The sequence below is a fragment of the Cetorhinus maximus genome, chromosome 25 (genome assembly GCF_964194155.1).
Source record: "Cetorhinus maximus chromosome 25, sCetMax3.hap1.1, whole genome shotgun sequence".
NCBI classification, from domain to species: Eukaryota; Metazoa; Chordata; class Chondrichthyes; order Lamniformes; family Cetorhinidae; genus Cetorhinus; species Cetorhinus maximus.
Window position 1 is genome coordinate 9,597,890 of NC_135903.1, and position 16,610 is coordinate 9,614,499.

At 41.9% G+C, this 16,610-nt stretch overlaps 1 protein-coding gene across 2 annotated transcripts in view; it reads right to left on the minus strand.

Moving 5' to 3' along the window:
* arhgap23a (Rho GTPase activating protein 23a) overlaps window positions 1–16,610 on the minus strand; it is a 501,306-nt gene that overhangs the window by 404,720 nt on the left and 79,976 nt on the right. Inside the window, exon 1 of one of the 2 annotated variants that reach the window (XM_078529391.1) lies at window positions 11,763–11,786. The exons of the other annotated variant lie outside the window; for it this stretch is intronic. Coding sequence (XP_078385517.1) covers window positions 11,763–11,771 — 9 coding nt within the window. The 5' untranslated portion in view covers window positions 11,772–11,786. Of the gene's footprint in view, window positions 1–11,762; window positions 11,787–16,610 lie in introns of those variants that run through there. 2 annotated transcript variants of the gene reach the window in all.

Consider the following 16,610-nt stretch of genomic DNA (forward strand, 5'->3'; position numbering starts at 1 on the left):
GGCTCCTCTCAGGGCACTCCGGATGAGGGCAGCAGCTCCTCCACCCCACTGCTATTGACCGTGGCATCCGATGAGGCTGCAGTGAGTGGGGAGATGCCAGCTATGCCACTGGCTGCTCCCTCCCAGGCGGGGCCAGCACGGGCTCCACAGGCCGGAGGACGCCAGCCAAGGTCTTCAAAGCCAACAGGACAGCAGAGTGAGCAGGCTGTCTCCAAAGCTGGTGCCAGCAAGGGGGAGCACCTAGACGTAGCACCCACAAACGTAAACTTAAAGCACCTTAAGCACAACATGGGCTTATCACTGGTGATATTTCTTTCCCCCAGTTTTAAGTTAGTTATTAGTAGGTGTGATGGAGAACACGTTTCCATTTTATTTGTTTTATGTATGCCAGGCACCACACATTAAATGCGTTTGTGTTCAACAAGCCTCTGGGTGCTTCATTAGTTCTGCAGGCGAAGGGTAACCCATGATGTTATGAGTGACTTGTTTGTCACTGAACTTTATTGAAATGGCACATAGGAACATTTGCTTGGTGAACAACATGCACTGTCAGGCATAGAGTATGGAGCCTGCAGCCCTGGCATGTGGTTCATCTTTGGTAGGCTAGCTGAAGGAGTGTTGGATCAAAGCCTCCCAGGTGTCCCTGCCTCCCTGGAGGTTGCCCAAGTCAGCATCTATCCCTTCCCTCAGTATTCTGAGCGTGCTCATCCTCGGACTCACTACTGGACTCATCATCTGCTGCCAGGGCAGCTGTGTCAACATCATCTTCCTCCACTGCTTCCCCGCTTTTTCAGTACCAGATTGTGGAGAGTGCAGCATGCAACCACTATCAGTGACAAATGATCTGGGGGGTATTGCATTGCGCCCCCTGAACAGTCCAGGCATTGGAAGCGCATCTTGAGAAGACCAATGGTTCTCTCTACCACAGCCCTTGTGGAGGCATGGCTCCTATTGAGCCGCTGCTCGGCCTCTGTTCTTGGATGGCGGAGAGGTATCATGAGCCACCTTTTGAGGGGATAGCCCTTGTCACCCAGCAGCCATCCATCCAGCTGAGCTGGAGCACTGAAGAGCCTCAGCACCTGGGAGTGTCTCAGGATGTAAGCGTCATGGGAGCTGCCTGGGAACCTTGCACAGATTTGCAGAATCTGCATCCTATGGTCAGACACTATCTGCACGCTCATGGAGTGGGATCCCTTCCTGTTGCTCACCCGCTGGCGCCTTGATGGCCACATGTGTGCAGTCAATTGCACCCTGGATCCAGGGGAACCCAGAAATCACGGCAAAGCCTCTGGCTCGCTCTGCCTGGCTAGCCTGGTCCGTGCAACAGTGAATGAAAGTCAATGCACGCCTGAACAGAGCGCCTGTCACCAGCTTGGCATAACTATGGACAGCTGACTGGGAGACTTCACAAAGATCACCCACCGACCCCTGGAAAGAGCCGGAGGCATAGAAGTTGAGGGCCACTGTAACCTTCAGCGCCACTGGCATGGGGTGTCCACCCAGACTGTTGGAGCTGATTCTCAGGGCCGATCATCTAACAGATGGAGGTCACGGTCTCCCTTGAGAGGCAGAGCCTCCTTCGGCATTGCACCTCAGGCATAATGAGGTTAGCTGCATTGCCGTCTGTAAACCCTGGCAGCAGGATAGTGGCGTCTTCTGTGGCCCCTTCCGCCTTGGACTTCCTGTTGGCCCTGTGCCCCTTGTCCTGCACCTGTCCTCCCACAGGTCGCTCCCCTAGAGGCTAAAAAGGGACACCCAGCCTCCTCCTCCTCCTTCTGGCCCTCTCTTCCTCCTGAGGGGAGGTACCTCCAGCGGAGACCACAATCCCCATTCCCAGGGTAAGGGAAGGCTGTCTGATACCTGGAAGGCCCCAAGTGTTTTGACTCCTCTGGAGTCCTGAACTGAAGCCCGTTATTTCTGTCAAAGCAGCTCTGAAGCGAAATTAAGTTTTCCTGTTCACACAAGCAAGCAGCAGTAAGTTATAATCTAAATTATGAACAACTCACATTAGAGAACCCACTCACACCTCTTATTCCGCCCCGTGGGTGAGTTTTTTGAAAATGTGGCCTACCCACCTGCCTGTTACACCCATGCGACACCCTGAAAATCGCATGGACTGCATAAAATCAAAGACAATTGGTGCCTCAAGGGCCTTAACTGGCCCGTTAATTAAAGGCGGGCGCGTCTCCTTCCTCATAGCATGCCCACCTACTGAAATATCACGAGGGTGCACGTTGATGTCGGTACGCACGCCCAATGTCATCGCACATCATTTTACGTTCCAGCGTGTCAGGCCTGCGCCCGCACACCAAATGTAAAGTTCTGCCCAATGTGTTAATAGTGACTGTGATTGTAGAGCAAAAAAAAAATCAGTGGAGCTTTAGCTACTTATTCTTTCTAAATGATGGATTCATCACTTGCACTTAAGTGCCAAACACAATTTGCCATGGCATGTTGAAGAGCCTATTGTGATAGAATCTGTGTATTTTTTTAGACAGATCACAACCGAAGAGGCACACTGACCCTTCCAGTTTCTAAGGAAACTAAGACTGAAATGGAGATTGGAAACCAAAATGCATAAAACATTTTTTTTACTGAAAGAAGTTCAGTTCAATATCAGCTATACTGAGGTGTAATATACAGCAGCAACACTCCTGTCATGTCACTAGATTTAATATACTTGAAACAAAGAATCCATTAATTTCTAGACAACACTTGAAAACCTTGCCCTTTTCTCATCAGGGCGACAGAGTCTGAGCAAACAAAGTTATGAGTGTAATTGGATTTAGTACTTATGTAGTCATCTATGCATGCAGCGTGATGACATGTTGTACCAGTTACCATCAAACCTGGATACATATACAGCATAGAATCCATAATCCAGTATAAATAATAGTAGACTTCAACTCCATATATCCAGTACAAACAGCACCAAAGTAACTTGAATAATAGAACCATAATCCTCAGATAGAAGCTGTAACTTATAACTGCTACTTATTATCAAAATAATTTTTAAAAATTCATTTTTGGGATATGAGCATTGCTGGCATGGCCACCATTTATTGCCCATCCCTAAATACCCTTGAGAAGGTGCTGGTGAGCCACCCTATTCAACCGTTGCAGTCCATGTGGTGTAGATACACCCACACTGCTGAAAGTGAAGGAGTTCTAGAGTTTTGACCCAACGATAGTGAAGTAGCAAAGATATAGTTCAAGTCAGGATGGTATGCGACATGGAGGAGAACTTGCAGATGATGGAGTTTCTGTGCATCTGCTGCCCTTGTCATTCTAGTTGGTTGAAGTCACAGGTTTAGGAGATGCTGTCGAAGGAGCCCTGACCAGTTGCTTCAGTGCATCTTGTATATAGTACTCCCCATGCTGCCACTGGTGGAGGGAATGCATATTTAATGTGTTGTATTGGGTGGCAATCAAATGGGCTACTTTGTCCTAGACGGTGCTGAGCTTAGAGTGTGTTGTTAGAGGCATATGCATCCAGACAAGTGGAGAGAATCCCATCACACTCCTGACTTGAGCGTTGTAGATGGTGGACAGGCTTTGAGGAGTCAATGGGCGAGTTACTCGCCGCAGAATTCCCAGCCTCTGAAATGCTCTTGTAACCACAGTATTTATATGGCTGGTCCACTTCAGGTTCTGGTCAATGGTAACCCCAAGGATGTAGATAGCGGGGGATTCAGCAATGGTAATGCCATTGAATGTAAAGGGGGGATGGTTAGATTCTCTCTTGATGAAGATGGTCATTGCCTGGCACTCGTGACGCAAATGTCACTTGCCACTTGTCAGCCCAAGCCTGAATGTTGTCCAGCTCTTGCTGCATATGGACACAGACTACTTCAGTATCTGAAGAGTTGCAAATGGTACTGAACATTGCGCATTTGTCAGTGAACACCCCACGTATGATGGAGGGAAGGTCACTGATGTAGCAGCTAAAGATGGTTGGCTCTAGGATTCCTGCAGTGATGTCTGGAGCCAAGTAAGTTAGCCTCCAACAACCACAACCACTGCCCCTTGTGCCAAATATGATTCCAACTATTAGAGTGTTTTCCCCGATTCCCATCAACTTCAATTTTACTAGGGCTCCTCGATGTCAAGAACAGTCACTCCCAACTCACCTCTCAAATATGAACATACATACAAACATACTAACATACGCATTAGGAGAAGTAGGCCACAGCCCCTCGAGCCTGCTCTGCCATTCAATAAGATCATAGCTGATCTGATTTTAACCTCAACTGCACATTCCTGCCTACCTCAAAAACCTTTCACCCCTTGGTTATCAAGAATCTATCTAGCTCTGCATTAAAAATATTCAGACTTTGTTTTCATCACCTTTTGAGGAAGTGTCCCAAAGACTCATGACTCTCAAAAAATTTCTCATCTCTGTATTGCTGAAAAAAAGGGACATTTTTGTGTTTTGTGTCCCACATTTTTCATCTCTTTTTCTCAGCAATACCCGAGTTCTGTACTACCAAATGACCTTATCCCGGTCTTAAATGGGTGGCCCCTTATTTTTAAACAGTGACCCCTAGTTCTAGATTCTCCCACAAGGGGAAATATCCTCTCCACTTCCACCCTGTCAAGGCCCCTCAGGATCTTATATGTTTCAATCAAGTCACCTCTTATTCTTTTAACCTCTGATGGATACAAGCCTAGCCTGTCCAACCTTTCCTCATAAGGTAACCCTCTCATTGCAGGTATTAGTCTAGTAAACTTTCTCTGAACTGCTTCCAACGCATTTACATCCTTCCTTAAATAAGGAGACCAGTACTGTACATAGTATTCCAGATGTGGTCTCACCAACGCCCTGCGTAGCTCAAGTATTACATCTCTAATTTTGTACTGAATTCCCCTCGTAATGAACAATAACATTCCATTAGCTTTCCTACTTACTTGCTGTACCTACATACTAACCTTCTGCGATTCATGCACTAGGACACCCAGATCCCTCTGCATCCTCTCACCATTTAGATAGTATACGCTTCTTTTTTATTCTTCCTGCCAAAATGGACAATTTCATACGTGCCCACATTATACTCCATTTGCCAGATCTTTGCCCACTCAATTCACCTATCTATATCCCTTTGTAGCCTCATGTCCTCTTCACAACCTACTTTCCTATCTTTGTATTATCAGCAAATTTAGCAACCATTCCTTCGGTCGCTTCATCCAAGTCATTTATATAAACTGCAAGAAGTTAAGGCCCCAGCACTCAACCCTGTGGCACACCACTCGTTACATCTTGTCAACCAGAAAATGACCTATTTATGCCTACTCTCTGTTTCCTGTTAGCTAGCCAATCTTCTATCCATGCCAGTATGTTACCCCATGCACCATGAGTTTTTATTTTCCACAATAACCTTTTATGTGGCAGCTTATCAAATGCCTTCTGGAAATCCAAGTACAGTACATCCACTGTTTCACCTTTGTCCACAGCATGTTACTTCTTCAAAGAACTCCAAATAAGTTGGTTAAACATAATTTCTCACTCACAAAACCCCGTTGACTCTGCCTGATTACTTTGAATTTTTCTAAGTGCCCTGATATAACTGGGGCCTTAACTTCTTGCAGTTTATATAAAATGACTTGGATGAAGCGACCGAAGGAATGGTTGCTAAATTTGCTGATAATACAAAGATAGGAAAGTAGGTTGTGAAGAGGACATGAGGCTACCCTCTGAGGAAATATTTTGCCTCATCTCCATTTTAAATGGGTAAACCTTTATTTTTAAACAGCAACCCCTAGTTCTAGATTCTCCCACAAGAGGAAACATCTCTCCACACCCATCCTGTCAAGGCCCCTCAGGATCTTATATGTTTCAACCAAGTTGCCTCTTAGTCTTCTAAACTCCAGCGGACACATACCTAGCCTTTCCAACCTTTCCTCATAAGACAACCAGCCCATTCCAGATATTAGTCAGGTAAACCTCCTCTAAACTGCTTCCAACACATTTACATCCTTCCTTAAATAAGGTGACCAATACTGTATACAGTACTCCAGATGTGGTCTCACTAGTGCTCTGTGCAACTGAAGCATAACCTCCTACCTTTGCATTCAATTCCCTTCACAATAAATGACAGCATTCTATTATCTTTCCTAATTACTTGCTTTTCCTGTGTACTAACCTTTTGGGGTTTATGCACTAAGACACGAAGATCCCTCCGCATTGCATAGCTCTACAATCTCTCACCGTTTAGATAATATGCCTCTCTTTTGTCCTTCCTGCCAAAATGGAGAATTTCATATTTGCCCACATTATACTCCTTTCGCCAGATCTTTGCCCACTCACTTAACCTATCTATATCCTTTTGTATACTCATGTCTTCTTCACAACTTACTTTCCCATCTTTGTATTATCAGCAAATTTAGCATTCATTCCTCCAGTCGCTTCATCCAAGTCGTTTATATCAACTGAAAACAGCTGAGGTCCCAGCACTGATCCCTGTGGCACACCACTCGTTACATCTTGCCAACCTGAAAAAGACCCATTTATGCCTACTCCCTGCTTCCCATTAGCCAGCCAATCTTCTATCCATGCCAATATGTTATCCACTACACCAAAAGTTGTTATTTTACACAATAACCTCTGATGTGGCACTCTATCAAATGCTTTCTGGAAATCTAAGTGCAGTACATTCACCAGTTCCCCTTTTATTCACAGCACATGTTACTTCTTCAAAGAACTCCAATAAGTTGGTTCAACACGATTTCCCTTACACAAAACCATGTTGACTCTGCCTGATTATCTTGAACTTATCCAAGTGCCCTGCTATAGCTTCTTTAATAATAGCTTCTGACATTTTCCCTATGACAGATGTTAAGCTAACTGGCCTGTACTTTCTCACTTTGTCTACCTTCCTTTTTGAATAGTGGAGTTATATTTGCTATCTTCCAGTCTAATGGGACCTTCCTCGAATTTAGGGAGTTTTGGAAAAGTAAAACCAACGCATCAACTATCTCACTAGGCACTTCTTTTAAGACCCTAGGATGAAGTCCATCAGGACCCGGGCCCTTGTCAGCCTGCAGCTCCAACCATTTACTCAGTACCACTTCTCTGGTGATTATAGTTTCTCCTCCCCCACCAAGTTCCTCCCTCCCTTCCATTTCCTGACTTATAGCTACTTCGGGATGTTACGTGTATCCTGTAACGCGAAGACTGATGCAAAATACCTGCTCAATTCCTCTGCTTTCCTTGCTTTCTCCTTGCTTTCCATTATCAATTCTCCAGGGGCAGAATTTAGCTGTCGGCGAGCAGGGGGCGGGGCTCACTCGCCGACGCGTAAAATGACATTGGATGGTGTCGGGCTGAACCCCCGACGTTATCCTGGCCCATTTAAATTTTCAGGAAGGTGGGCCCGCAGCAAAATCAGCAGGGCCCGCCGACCTGTCAATGGCCAATTAAGGCCATTGACAAGGTCAATTATACAATTAAAGGACCTGCCCGTCCAACCTGAAGGTCGGTGGGCAGGCAAGGAGCCCCGGGGGGCAATAGAAAAAGCATGAAACCTCATCCACCAGCAGGATGAGGTTTCATGTAGAGTTTTAAAAAGTTTAATAAACTTATTATGTAGATTATGAATATGTCCCATCTCATGTGACATTAGGGGGGCATGTTCGGGATTTCTTTTTTCTATTTTTCATATTTTTAAAAGTGTAAGTGATCTCCCTGAGGCAGCACTTGGCCTCAGGGAGATGTGCACTCTTTCATGCGCACTCGCGAAAGAGTGCGCTCTCGCTTTTGGGGAATCCCCCCTCCCCCCCCCCGCACAGGAAGTGCATAGGGCTTCCTGCTGGATGTCACTCTGGGCGGGCCTTAATTGGCCCGCCCACGTAAAATGGCGGCGGGGCCCGCTTCTCCGGCGGGGATTGGCTCCCTGCCCGCCGTGGATTGGGTCGGGCCCGCCTGCCTAACAGGCAGAAAATTCTGCCCCAGGCTTCCTTTCGATACGACCAATGCTCACTTTGCCAACTTATTTCTTTTTTTAAAAAAAATACTTACATAAACTCTTATTGTTTTTATATTTCTGGCTAGCTTTCTCTCATTCTCTAATTTTTTCCTCCTTATTAATCTTTTAGTCTTCCTTTGCTGTCCCTTATATTCTGTCCGATCTCTTGACCTTCTACCTCTCTTTGCACAATTATACGCACTTCCTTTAAGTCTGATATCATCTTTAACCTTTCTAGTTAACCACGGATGGTGTGTCCGTTTTTGGACCTTTTCTTACTTGTTGCAATGTATCTATTCTGTGTATTCTGAAATATCCCCGTAAATGTTTGCCACCACATCTCTGTTGGCCTATCCCTTAACCTAATTTGCCAATTCATTTTAGCCAGCTCTGCTTTCATGCCCTCATAATTGCCTTTATTTACGTTTAAAAACATGGTCTCAGACCCACTCTTCTCTCCCTCAAACAGAATGTAAAATTCAATGATATTATGGTCACGGCTACCTAGGGGCACCTTCACTACGAGATCATTTATTAATCCCATCTTGTTGCACAATACCAGGTCTAGTATAGCCTGCCCTCTGGTTGGCTCTCTCGAAAACATTCTATAAACTCCTCACCTAGGCCAGCTTTGCCTATTTGACTTTTCCAGTCTATAATGTAGATTAACATCTCCCATGATCGTCACCGTGCCTTTCTGATAAGCTCCCATTATTTATTCCTTTATGCTCCACCCTACCATGTGGTTACTATTAGGAGGCCTGTAACGACTCCCACAAGTGACTTCTTGCCTTTACCATTTCTCATCTCTACCCAAACCATTTCCAACTCCTGGTTTCCTGAACTTGGGTCATCCCTCTCTATTATGCTAATACCGTCATTAACTAACAGGGTCACCCCGCCTCCTTTTCCTTGATTCCTATCCTTCCTAAATGTCCTGTACCCTTCAATATTCAGGTCCCAATCCATGACATCCCGCAGCCATGTCTCTGCAATAGCTATCAAATCGTACTTATTTCTTTCTTTGTGCGCCCTCAGTTCATCTGTTTTGTTTTGAATGCTTCGTGCATCCAGATGCAGAGCCTTTAGTTTTATCCTTTTTATTCTTTTTATAACCTCTAGACTCATCTGTTGATTTACTGTTAGATTTGTACCCCCTATCCCTTCCTGTCATGGTCTGTTGTTCATTTCCCATAATATCTCTCTTTTGCCTTCCCTCCACTCTTTGATTTACCACATTTTCCCTACATCTGGTTACCACTGAATAAGGGCCATTTGATAGCACTGTCCAGGACACCTTCCAACGCTTTATTGATTGAGAACAGACTGATGGGACAGTAATTGGCCAGGTTGCACTCATCCTGTTTTTTGTGGACAAGTCATACCTGGCCAATTTTTCCCCATTTTTGGGTAGCTGCCTGTATTGTAGCTGTCACTTACTTGGCGCAAATGTTATTTGCCACTTATCAGCCCAAGTTTGAAGGTTGTCCAGGTCTTGCTACATGCAGGCACAGACTGCTTTAGTAGCTAAATACTTGCGAATGGTACTGAACAGTGTCATCATTAGTGAATATCCCCACTTCTGGCCTTAGAACATAAAATTCTCAATGGGATTTGAGCTATTATACAGTGCTAAAATTATTTTCATCAAAAGAAATAAAAAGAGCTTACATTTCTAATCGAGCCTTTGACAACCTCAGGACCTCCTAAAATGCTTTGCAGCCAATGAAATAATTTATAAAGCGTAGTCACTGTGCAATGTAGGGAATATGGCAACCAACTTTTGCACAGCAAGGTCCCATAAACAGCAATGAGATAATTCACCAGGTAATTGTTTTAATAATGTCAGACATGGATAAAAATTGGTCAGGATGCCAGAGGGAAGCTGGATGCTCTTCTTCAGATAGTGCCTTAGGATCTTTTATTTCCACCTGACAGGGTGTTTAACGTTGCATCTGAAAGATGGAACTGCCAAAAGTGCAGTGCCCTCTAAATACTGTTCTGAACTGTCAGTCTAAATTACATGCTCAAGTCCTGGAGTGGAACTTGAACCCCAACCTTCTGTCTCACAGGTCAGAGTGCTATCAAGGGGATACTTAATCACCTTATCACCATGTAATAAAAAGGATACCCAGTGTAGTTAAGCATAATAGTTGAACATAAATAATATTTTTTTTATTATTCATTCACGGGATGTGGGCTTCGTTGGTTGGGCCAGCATTTATTGCCCATCCTAGTTGCCCTTGAGAAGGTTTCAATAATTCAACACAAAGTTGTCCACCAAGTTTAAAAAGGCCAAAAACTGGAGGTTGCACCATCATATAACACAAGACCTATTTCTGCCACTCCAATTTATGTTCTAAGGCCAGAAGTGGGGATATTCACTAATGATGACACTGTTCAGTACCATTCGCAAGTATTTAGCTACTAAAGCAGTCTGTGCCTGCATGTAGCAAGACCTGGACTACCTTTTATGTCCTAAGCCTATGTTATAGGTTTCCTGGTAGAAGTAATTCCACAACTTACTTCAGCTAAATTCCAAGTTAAAAATACAAACTTACCAATTCAAAGCCAAGTTAAGCTGTTGAGGCACAGAACAATATTTATAATATTCATTAAGTAATCTTTCAATGTATACAGATCTGTAAAACATGTAATTAAAAATTGAGGTAAAATAAAGGAATTTGTTACTACTCTGTTCAGTTTAAATGAAACGGGTAAACATTTACTGCGAGTAAAGAATGTAGATCCATAGGTGACTAATCCAGGCCATTTGCACACAATCTGGAAGAACATTGGTGACCTGCTCCCAGGGTCATGTCAATGTGCAATTCTGGCTCAGCAGCAGTAAATGGCACAAGTAATTTATGGGATCAGAGAAATACATATATTATATGGGATGATAGATACACAAAAGCATGTGGTTAATCTTTTTAACCCTGAGCTATCTTGTGTGTGTCCATTCAACCAAGCAGACAGATTTTTATTTTCTTCACTCTCCTCCCCAACTTTCAAAAGCTACATCACAGGAATTGCTACAGTAGAATGTTAAACTTTTATCAAAGCTTTTATGCAATCTTTGTGAATAGATCAATTAGTGTTTTAACTCTTTATTTGTAATGAAATCCATTTCAACCAAAATATTTTATGAGTTTACACCCACCTAACTGTCCTATTATAGTGTCTGTTGCCAGCATGCTAAAAGTAGCAATGTTACTTCTTAAACTTAAGTGGTTATTCACAATACTATCCAACTATTTATTATACAGCAGATATTGCATACCATCTGTCAAACAGAAGACACTGTGCCTTCAATTAGTTAACCTTATACTGCTTGCTGCTGGAGGTTAATGGTCAAAATATACCTTATTAATCCAATAGCCAGTTTTTAAAGTTGTCATGGAAAACCTACCCTAAACAAACATCTTCAAAGCACGTTTATTCTGAAGAGGAAAGTTTCACTCAAAAATCAGACAAGTTTAATATGAGGTTCTTACAGTCTGGTTATGAGTAGGCAGGTTTTCTTCCTCTGGGAACGTCTTACAAATAAACAGAACTCGGCACCTTTTATACTGTCATATTATTCACACCAGGTTAATTTTACAGTTGTTAGCTGCTAGAGAGGAGCAATAGGTTAAAATATACTTTGAATCCATATAGACACATTTAGCTCTTAATTATCTGTGTTCTACACACCTCTGTATAACTAAAGACAACACCCAGCAGCAACCACACAAGGTAATCCATTTCACTTTTTCTTAAAAATGAACATAAAGAACGTTCAAATATAATTTCACTTACGTGTGTCATCCTGTTCACTCAGGTTCCATCCCTATAGTCCCATCATTAATAGCCTGTAACTTGCAACAGATTGAAAAAGACAACCAAACTCTCCATGGGACTCACTTGCCTGGGCACGACAGGCTGAACTTCAACAAATGCATAGCTCATACAGCCTCTTGAAATCACAAGGCAGCATTTGCTGCTCCAGCCACCCCCCCTCCCCCCAGTTGTGTAAAGAAGGTCATGTGATATACCCATCATTTCTAAACCATGACAGCTGCTTCTGTAGGAATGTAAAGATCCTTTAGCTGCTGCCCAGCGAGTTCTTCCACAGATTTATTTGGTGTGTGTATACGCTCTGGCAAATACATCATTCACAATAAAACAGGCTGAAAACCACTAAAATCTGACATTTTTTTGCCACTAAAATATTTCTCTCCCCACCCCCCCCCACCTTAGTTTTAGCTTGTACAAATTTAATTTAACCCTATAAACACCAACAACCCTAAAGGCATTCATTTTGCTTAAAAATGCATTCACAGTTTCAACACATATGCTTGTTATCAATCTGTCCAAGAACCTTTGTCCAAAACATTACTGGATGTTCAGAAGGTGTCAATACTTGTAACCAAATATGTGCGTGCTAAAAAACAAATGGTTTCTTTGTTGCTGTTTAAAAAAAGATAAAGTCATATTATGAATATACTTGAAAGGGTTAGACTGTTGTGATCATTATCAAAAATGTAACAGTGTACAGCAGCAAATATAACAGGGCGAACAAAAGGTTCATACAGCCAAACTTCTTAATGATCATGTTACAAATGCAAATATTTGCTCGTAACATTTTCTTCAGCTTAGTACATTAATAAATCCACTATAAACTCGAGTGACATGCCAAATTTAGCCTATGAGTAAGCAAGATAATCCACAGGTACTACTAATTTATCATTTAATGCCCAAAATTAAATAAACTCCTAAAACTAGTGTGTGTCAGTAACAATCAAGTTTAGGTTCACTCCATGCACTTTGTATCTCAGCAACAGGCACAAACTAGTGACATAAAAGTTCAGTTGTGACCAATCCAAGGTTTCAAACTTTTCAATAACAGCTTGAGTTTATATAGCATATTTAATGTAATATAATGTTCAAGGCATTTCAGATACAGACACAGAAGTTAGAAGTAATGACCAATTGTCACTTGAAAAGGTAGAATTAGGAATCTTGCAAAGTAGCAAGCTTAACATACTCTGAGGGTGTCCTAGATAATGAAATGGAAGACAGAGTTGAAAGGAATTGACAGAGGAAACATGGAATCAGAATTCTGGAGGTCACGAGCTGAGAGTAGTGTTGTCGGAATATGCAGAGAAACAGGAGGGGAAAGCAACTGCCGAATTTTTAAACAAAAGATGGATTTTGAATTTCACTGTTGTTCATTAAATATGTGGGAAACCAGGATGAGGCCATATTTATTACCCATCCCTTGTTGCCCACAAAAAGGTGATGGTGGGCCTTAACCTTGAACTGCTGCAGTTCTTGTGGTTATTGCTCCCAAAAATGTTAGCTCAGGAATTCCAAAATTCTGACCCAGTCACTATACAGATATCCAAGGCTGCCATGTGACTCAGAAGGCACTGTGAAAGTGATACTGTTCCCACAACATTGGTACTCTGGTTCTTCTTTGTGGTAATGATCGCAGAGAGGTGTTGTCAAGGTAATCTCGGAGTTATTACAGTGTACCCTGTAGAGTGTATATACTGCAGCCCCACAGTACCAGAATAGGATCTTGAACGGACTGCCAGAACTCCCCAGTTGTATAAATGAAAGACTCATAACACTTCATCTCCAGCTCAGCCGTAACCAATATGGTAACATCATTAGTGCTTATGCCCTGACCCTCAACTTTGTTGAAGATAAGGAAAAGTTCAATTCCAACCTTGATGAAGCCCTCACTGCCATCCCAAAAGAGAGAGAAAAAAAAGACATCCTCCTGGGGGACTTTAAGTATCAATCTTTTGGTGTGCTCAAATACAACTTTGAGCAAACCAAGTACTTTTTTTTGCATCAAGGTATCCAACATAACTATAAATTCTTTGTAATCCAACAGAATAGATACAAATCAAAAAGCCTCTTTCCACAAGGCAGGAATGTATATTATTTTGAAAACTTCAAAACTAAATACTTTTCCTTGCCATCCTTTCACCCACTCTTTCAATGCTATGGAGTAAACAGTATTTTCCTCAGCCAATTCGATGCAAGGACTCATAGGTAGCATTATAAATTCTGATATTTAAAGGTAAAATGTTTCTGTGGAGATCAAGCTGAGGAACTACAACAGACTCAACTGGCATTAATATAAATTTAACGTAGTAACCAAGCTCAGTACATCATTATTGGCAAAGTATCATTTTTTGAGGGAATAGCTCTTCGTAAATACATGTCGGCTTCATCTTTAGAATAAAGGGTTACAAAACCTTTAGCATCCCAGAACAAAACACTGAATGGGCAATAAAAATTAGGTTATAAAAATAAATATTTAGGCACTTGTTTCTGAAGCATATACTTTCAACAAATATGACTTTCTTCTTGAAAGCTTGTACTAATTTACATTATTTGTTGTCTAGGTCCTTCTTTAGGTCCTCTTGTATTATACATTCATGTTCCAGATGTGAGCATAGCTGCTATCTTAAATGAAAGGTCACTAGCCTGAAACATTTAACTCTTGTTTCTCTCTCCACAGATATAGCCAGACTTAGAGTATTTCCAGTGTTTTCTATTACGCCATCTTAGTTGCAAGTGTCACTAACTAGGAAGCAAACAAGAAAAGCTGCCACTAAATCACTTGATTTTATTCAATCTCCCTGTAAAGCCACCTACAATGCACTCAGCATTTCTTCCAAGTCAAGACTGAAACCAGAGTGTGATAACTGCAGCTCTTAAACTAGCTGCCTCAAAATTACCACTCGTATTTATATCTTAATTCGCAATCATTCTACCTAATAGGATGCAGTTTCAGACTGTGCTCATTTTTGGGCACTGTATTAGTGCCTGCAAATAACATTTTATGGTAGTAATGACTTCTAGCAGATAGTCCTTTTACACTTTTCATGGACGAAAAGCATAAAAGGTTTGCTTACTACAAGCCAATATATCATGATAATAAAACTTGATTTATTTGCAGTGTTTGATTCAACAATAAAGTTGAGGAACATTACACAACTGTCACTGCTCCAGATTCATTTTCAAAGTGTAGGAAAATGAATGTAGGGATCATGTTTGTCCAACTTACCATTCAATGTAAGGTTTGCAGTTGGCAATTTTTTTTAAATCCCAGAAAGCTTTTGAATTTTTCTTTAAACCACAAGCAAATACATGGGAAAAGTTCAGGAAATTATTTTATGAGCTCTTCCTAAGTTACTCAAGTTGAGGTCTTTGGCATTAAACTTCAAATTGTAGAAAATAAATTCTAAGTGACCTGCTCCTTAAACCTTGCACCCAAGTCTTGACTTAAAGCTTAAAACAGGTCAGTCAGAAGTCAAGCCTTTAAAAATGCTTTATTAATAGTGCCAAGTATACCCACAGCTTTTGTTCACCAAAACAAAGTGATGCTATTTAGATACATTCCATTGTACAAAAAAATCATTTTCATTTTAGGAATGTGCTGAGATAGAAATTGTTGCAAAATAATAACAATTTTCTGGAAGAATTCTGAGCTCATGGTGCTGCAATATTAAATCTAACGCCTGCTCCCAAAGACTCAAGTGCCCAGTTGTTAACCACGTCGAACACAAAAGATAAAGGAGAGTTGACCTTGCTAAGTTACCATTTCAGAGATTGGCAATCTTAGTGTTATTCGTAATAAGTGATAATTGTCTTTATTTTGTTTTGACAGATAAGGAATGTGACACATTATAAGGAATGTGACCAGAAGCACATTCTAGTGATCCCGTATACCTTAAATTTACGTTGGTCCAGAAAGCGCTTTTGCAACACTATTGACTGCAATAACAAAAAGTAATAAAATCCAATGACAACTAACAAAATCTTACTTTAAACCGATTCTCATTCATTGATCAAAACAAAAATAAAAACTCGCGGAAGTTATTAGGTCAATACACAACCAAAAGTTTGAAAATGCAGCTAAGCATCAAAATTTTGATACAGCAGGCACCAGTGTTTCAGTTAACCTGAAGTGACGTGCTCAAACACAAAATGTCATTCTAACATATTAATCTAATATAGAGTCAAATGTCTTATGAAAATAGCAAAGGAATTTCATACAAAACTTCTTAATATTGCACTGATTTCAGCTCAAGGGCAGGATTTTGCCCTTAGCAGGGGTTCTCGGTGGGGCCGGTCAGGAAGCTGAATGCCGCCCGCGATCAGCTCTGCACCACGATTTCAGCGGGCGGGCCAATTAAGGCCCACCCTGCGTGGATTGCGAGCGGCAGTTTTTATTTAATGTTTATTTGCTTTCGGAAGCCTCATCCCACTCGTGGATGAGGTTTCCTAAAAAATGCAACGGCCGCTTGGCCTTTTCGTCTGCCTGTCAACCGTTAGGTTGGATGGGCAGTGTAAATTTGAATTTAATTAAATTGTTCATAGCCTTCTTCAGAGCTCTGAAGAGTCATACAGGCTCGAAACTTTAACTCTGTCTTTCTCTCCTGTCAGACCTGCTGAGTTTTCCCAGCATTTTTTGTTTTTGTTTCAGATTTCCAGCATCCGCAGTATTTTGCCTTTAATTTGTTAATAGCCTTAATAGGCCTTTTAATTATCGGCGGGCGTGCAGCCAACTCCAGCGTGCGCCCGCCGAACGAAATATCACAAGACTGCGTGATGACGTCAGGATGCACAACCGATGTCATCGCA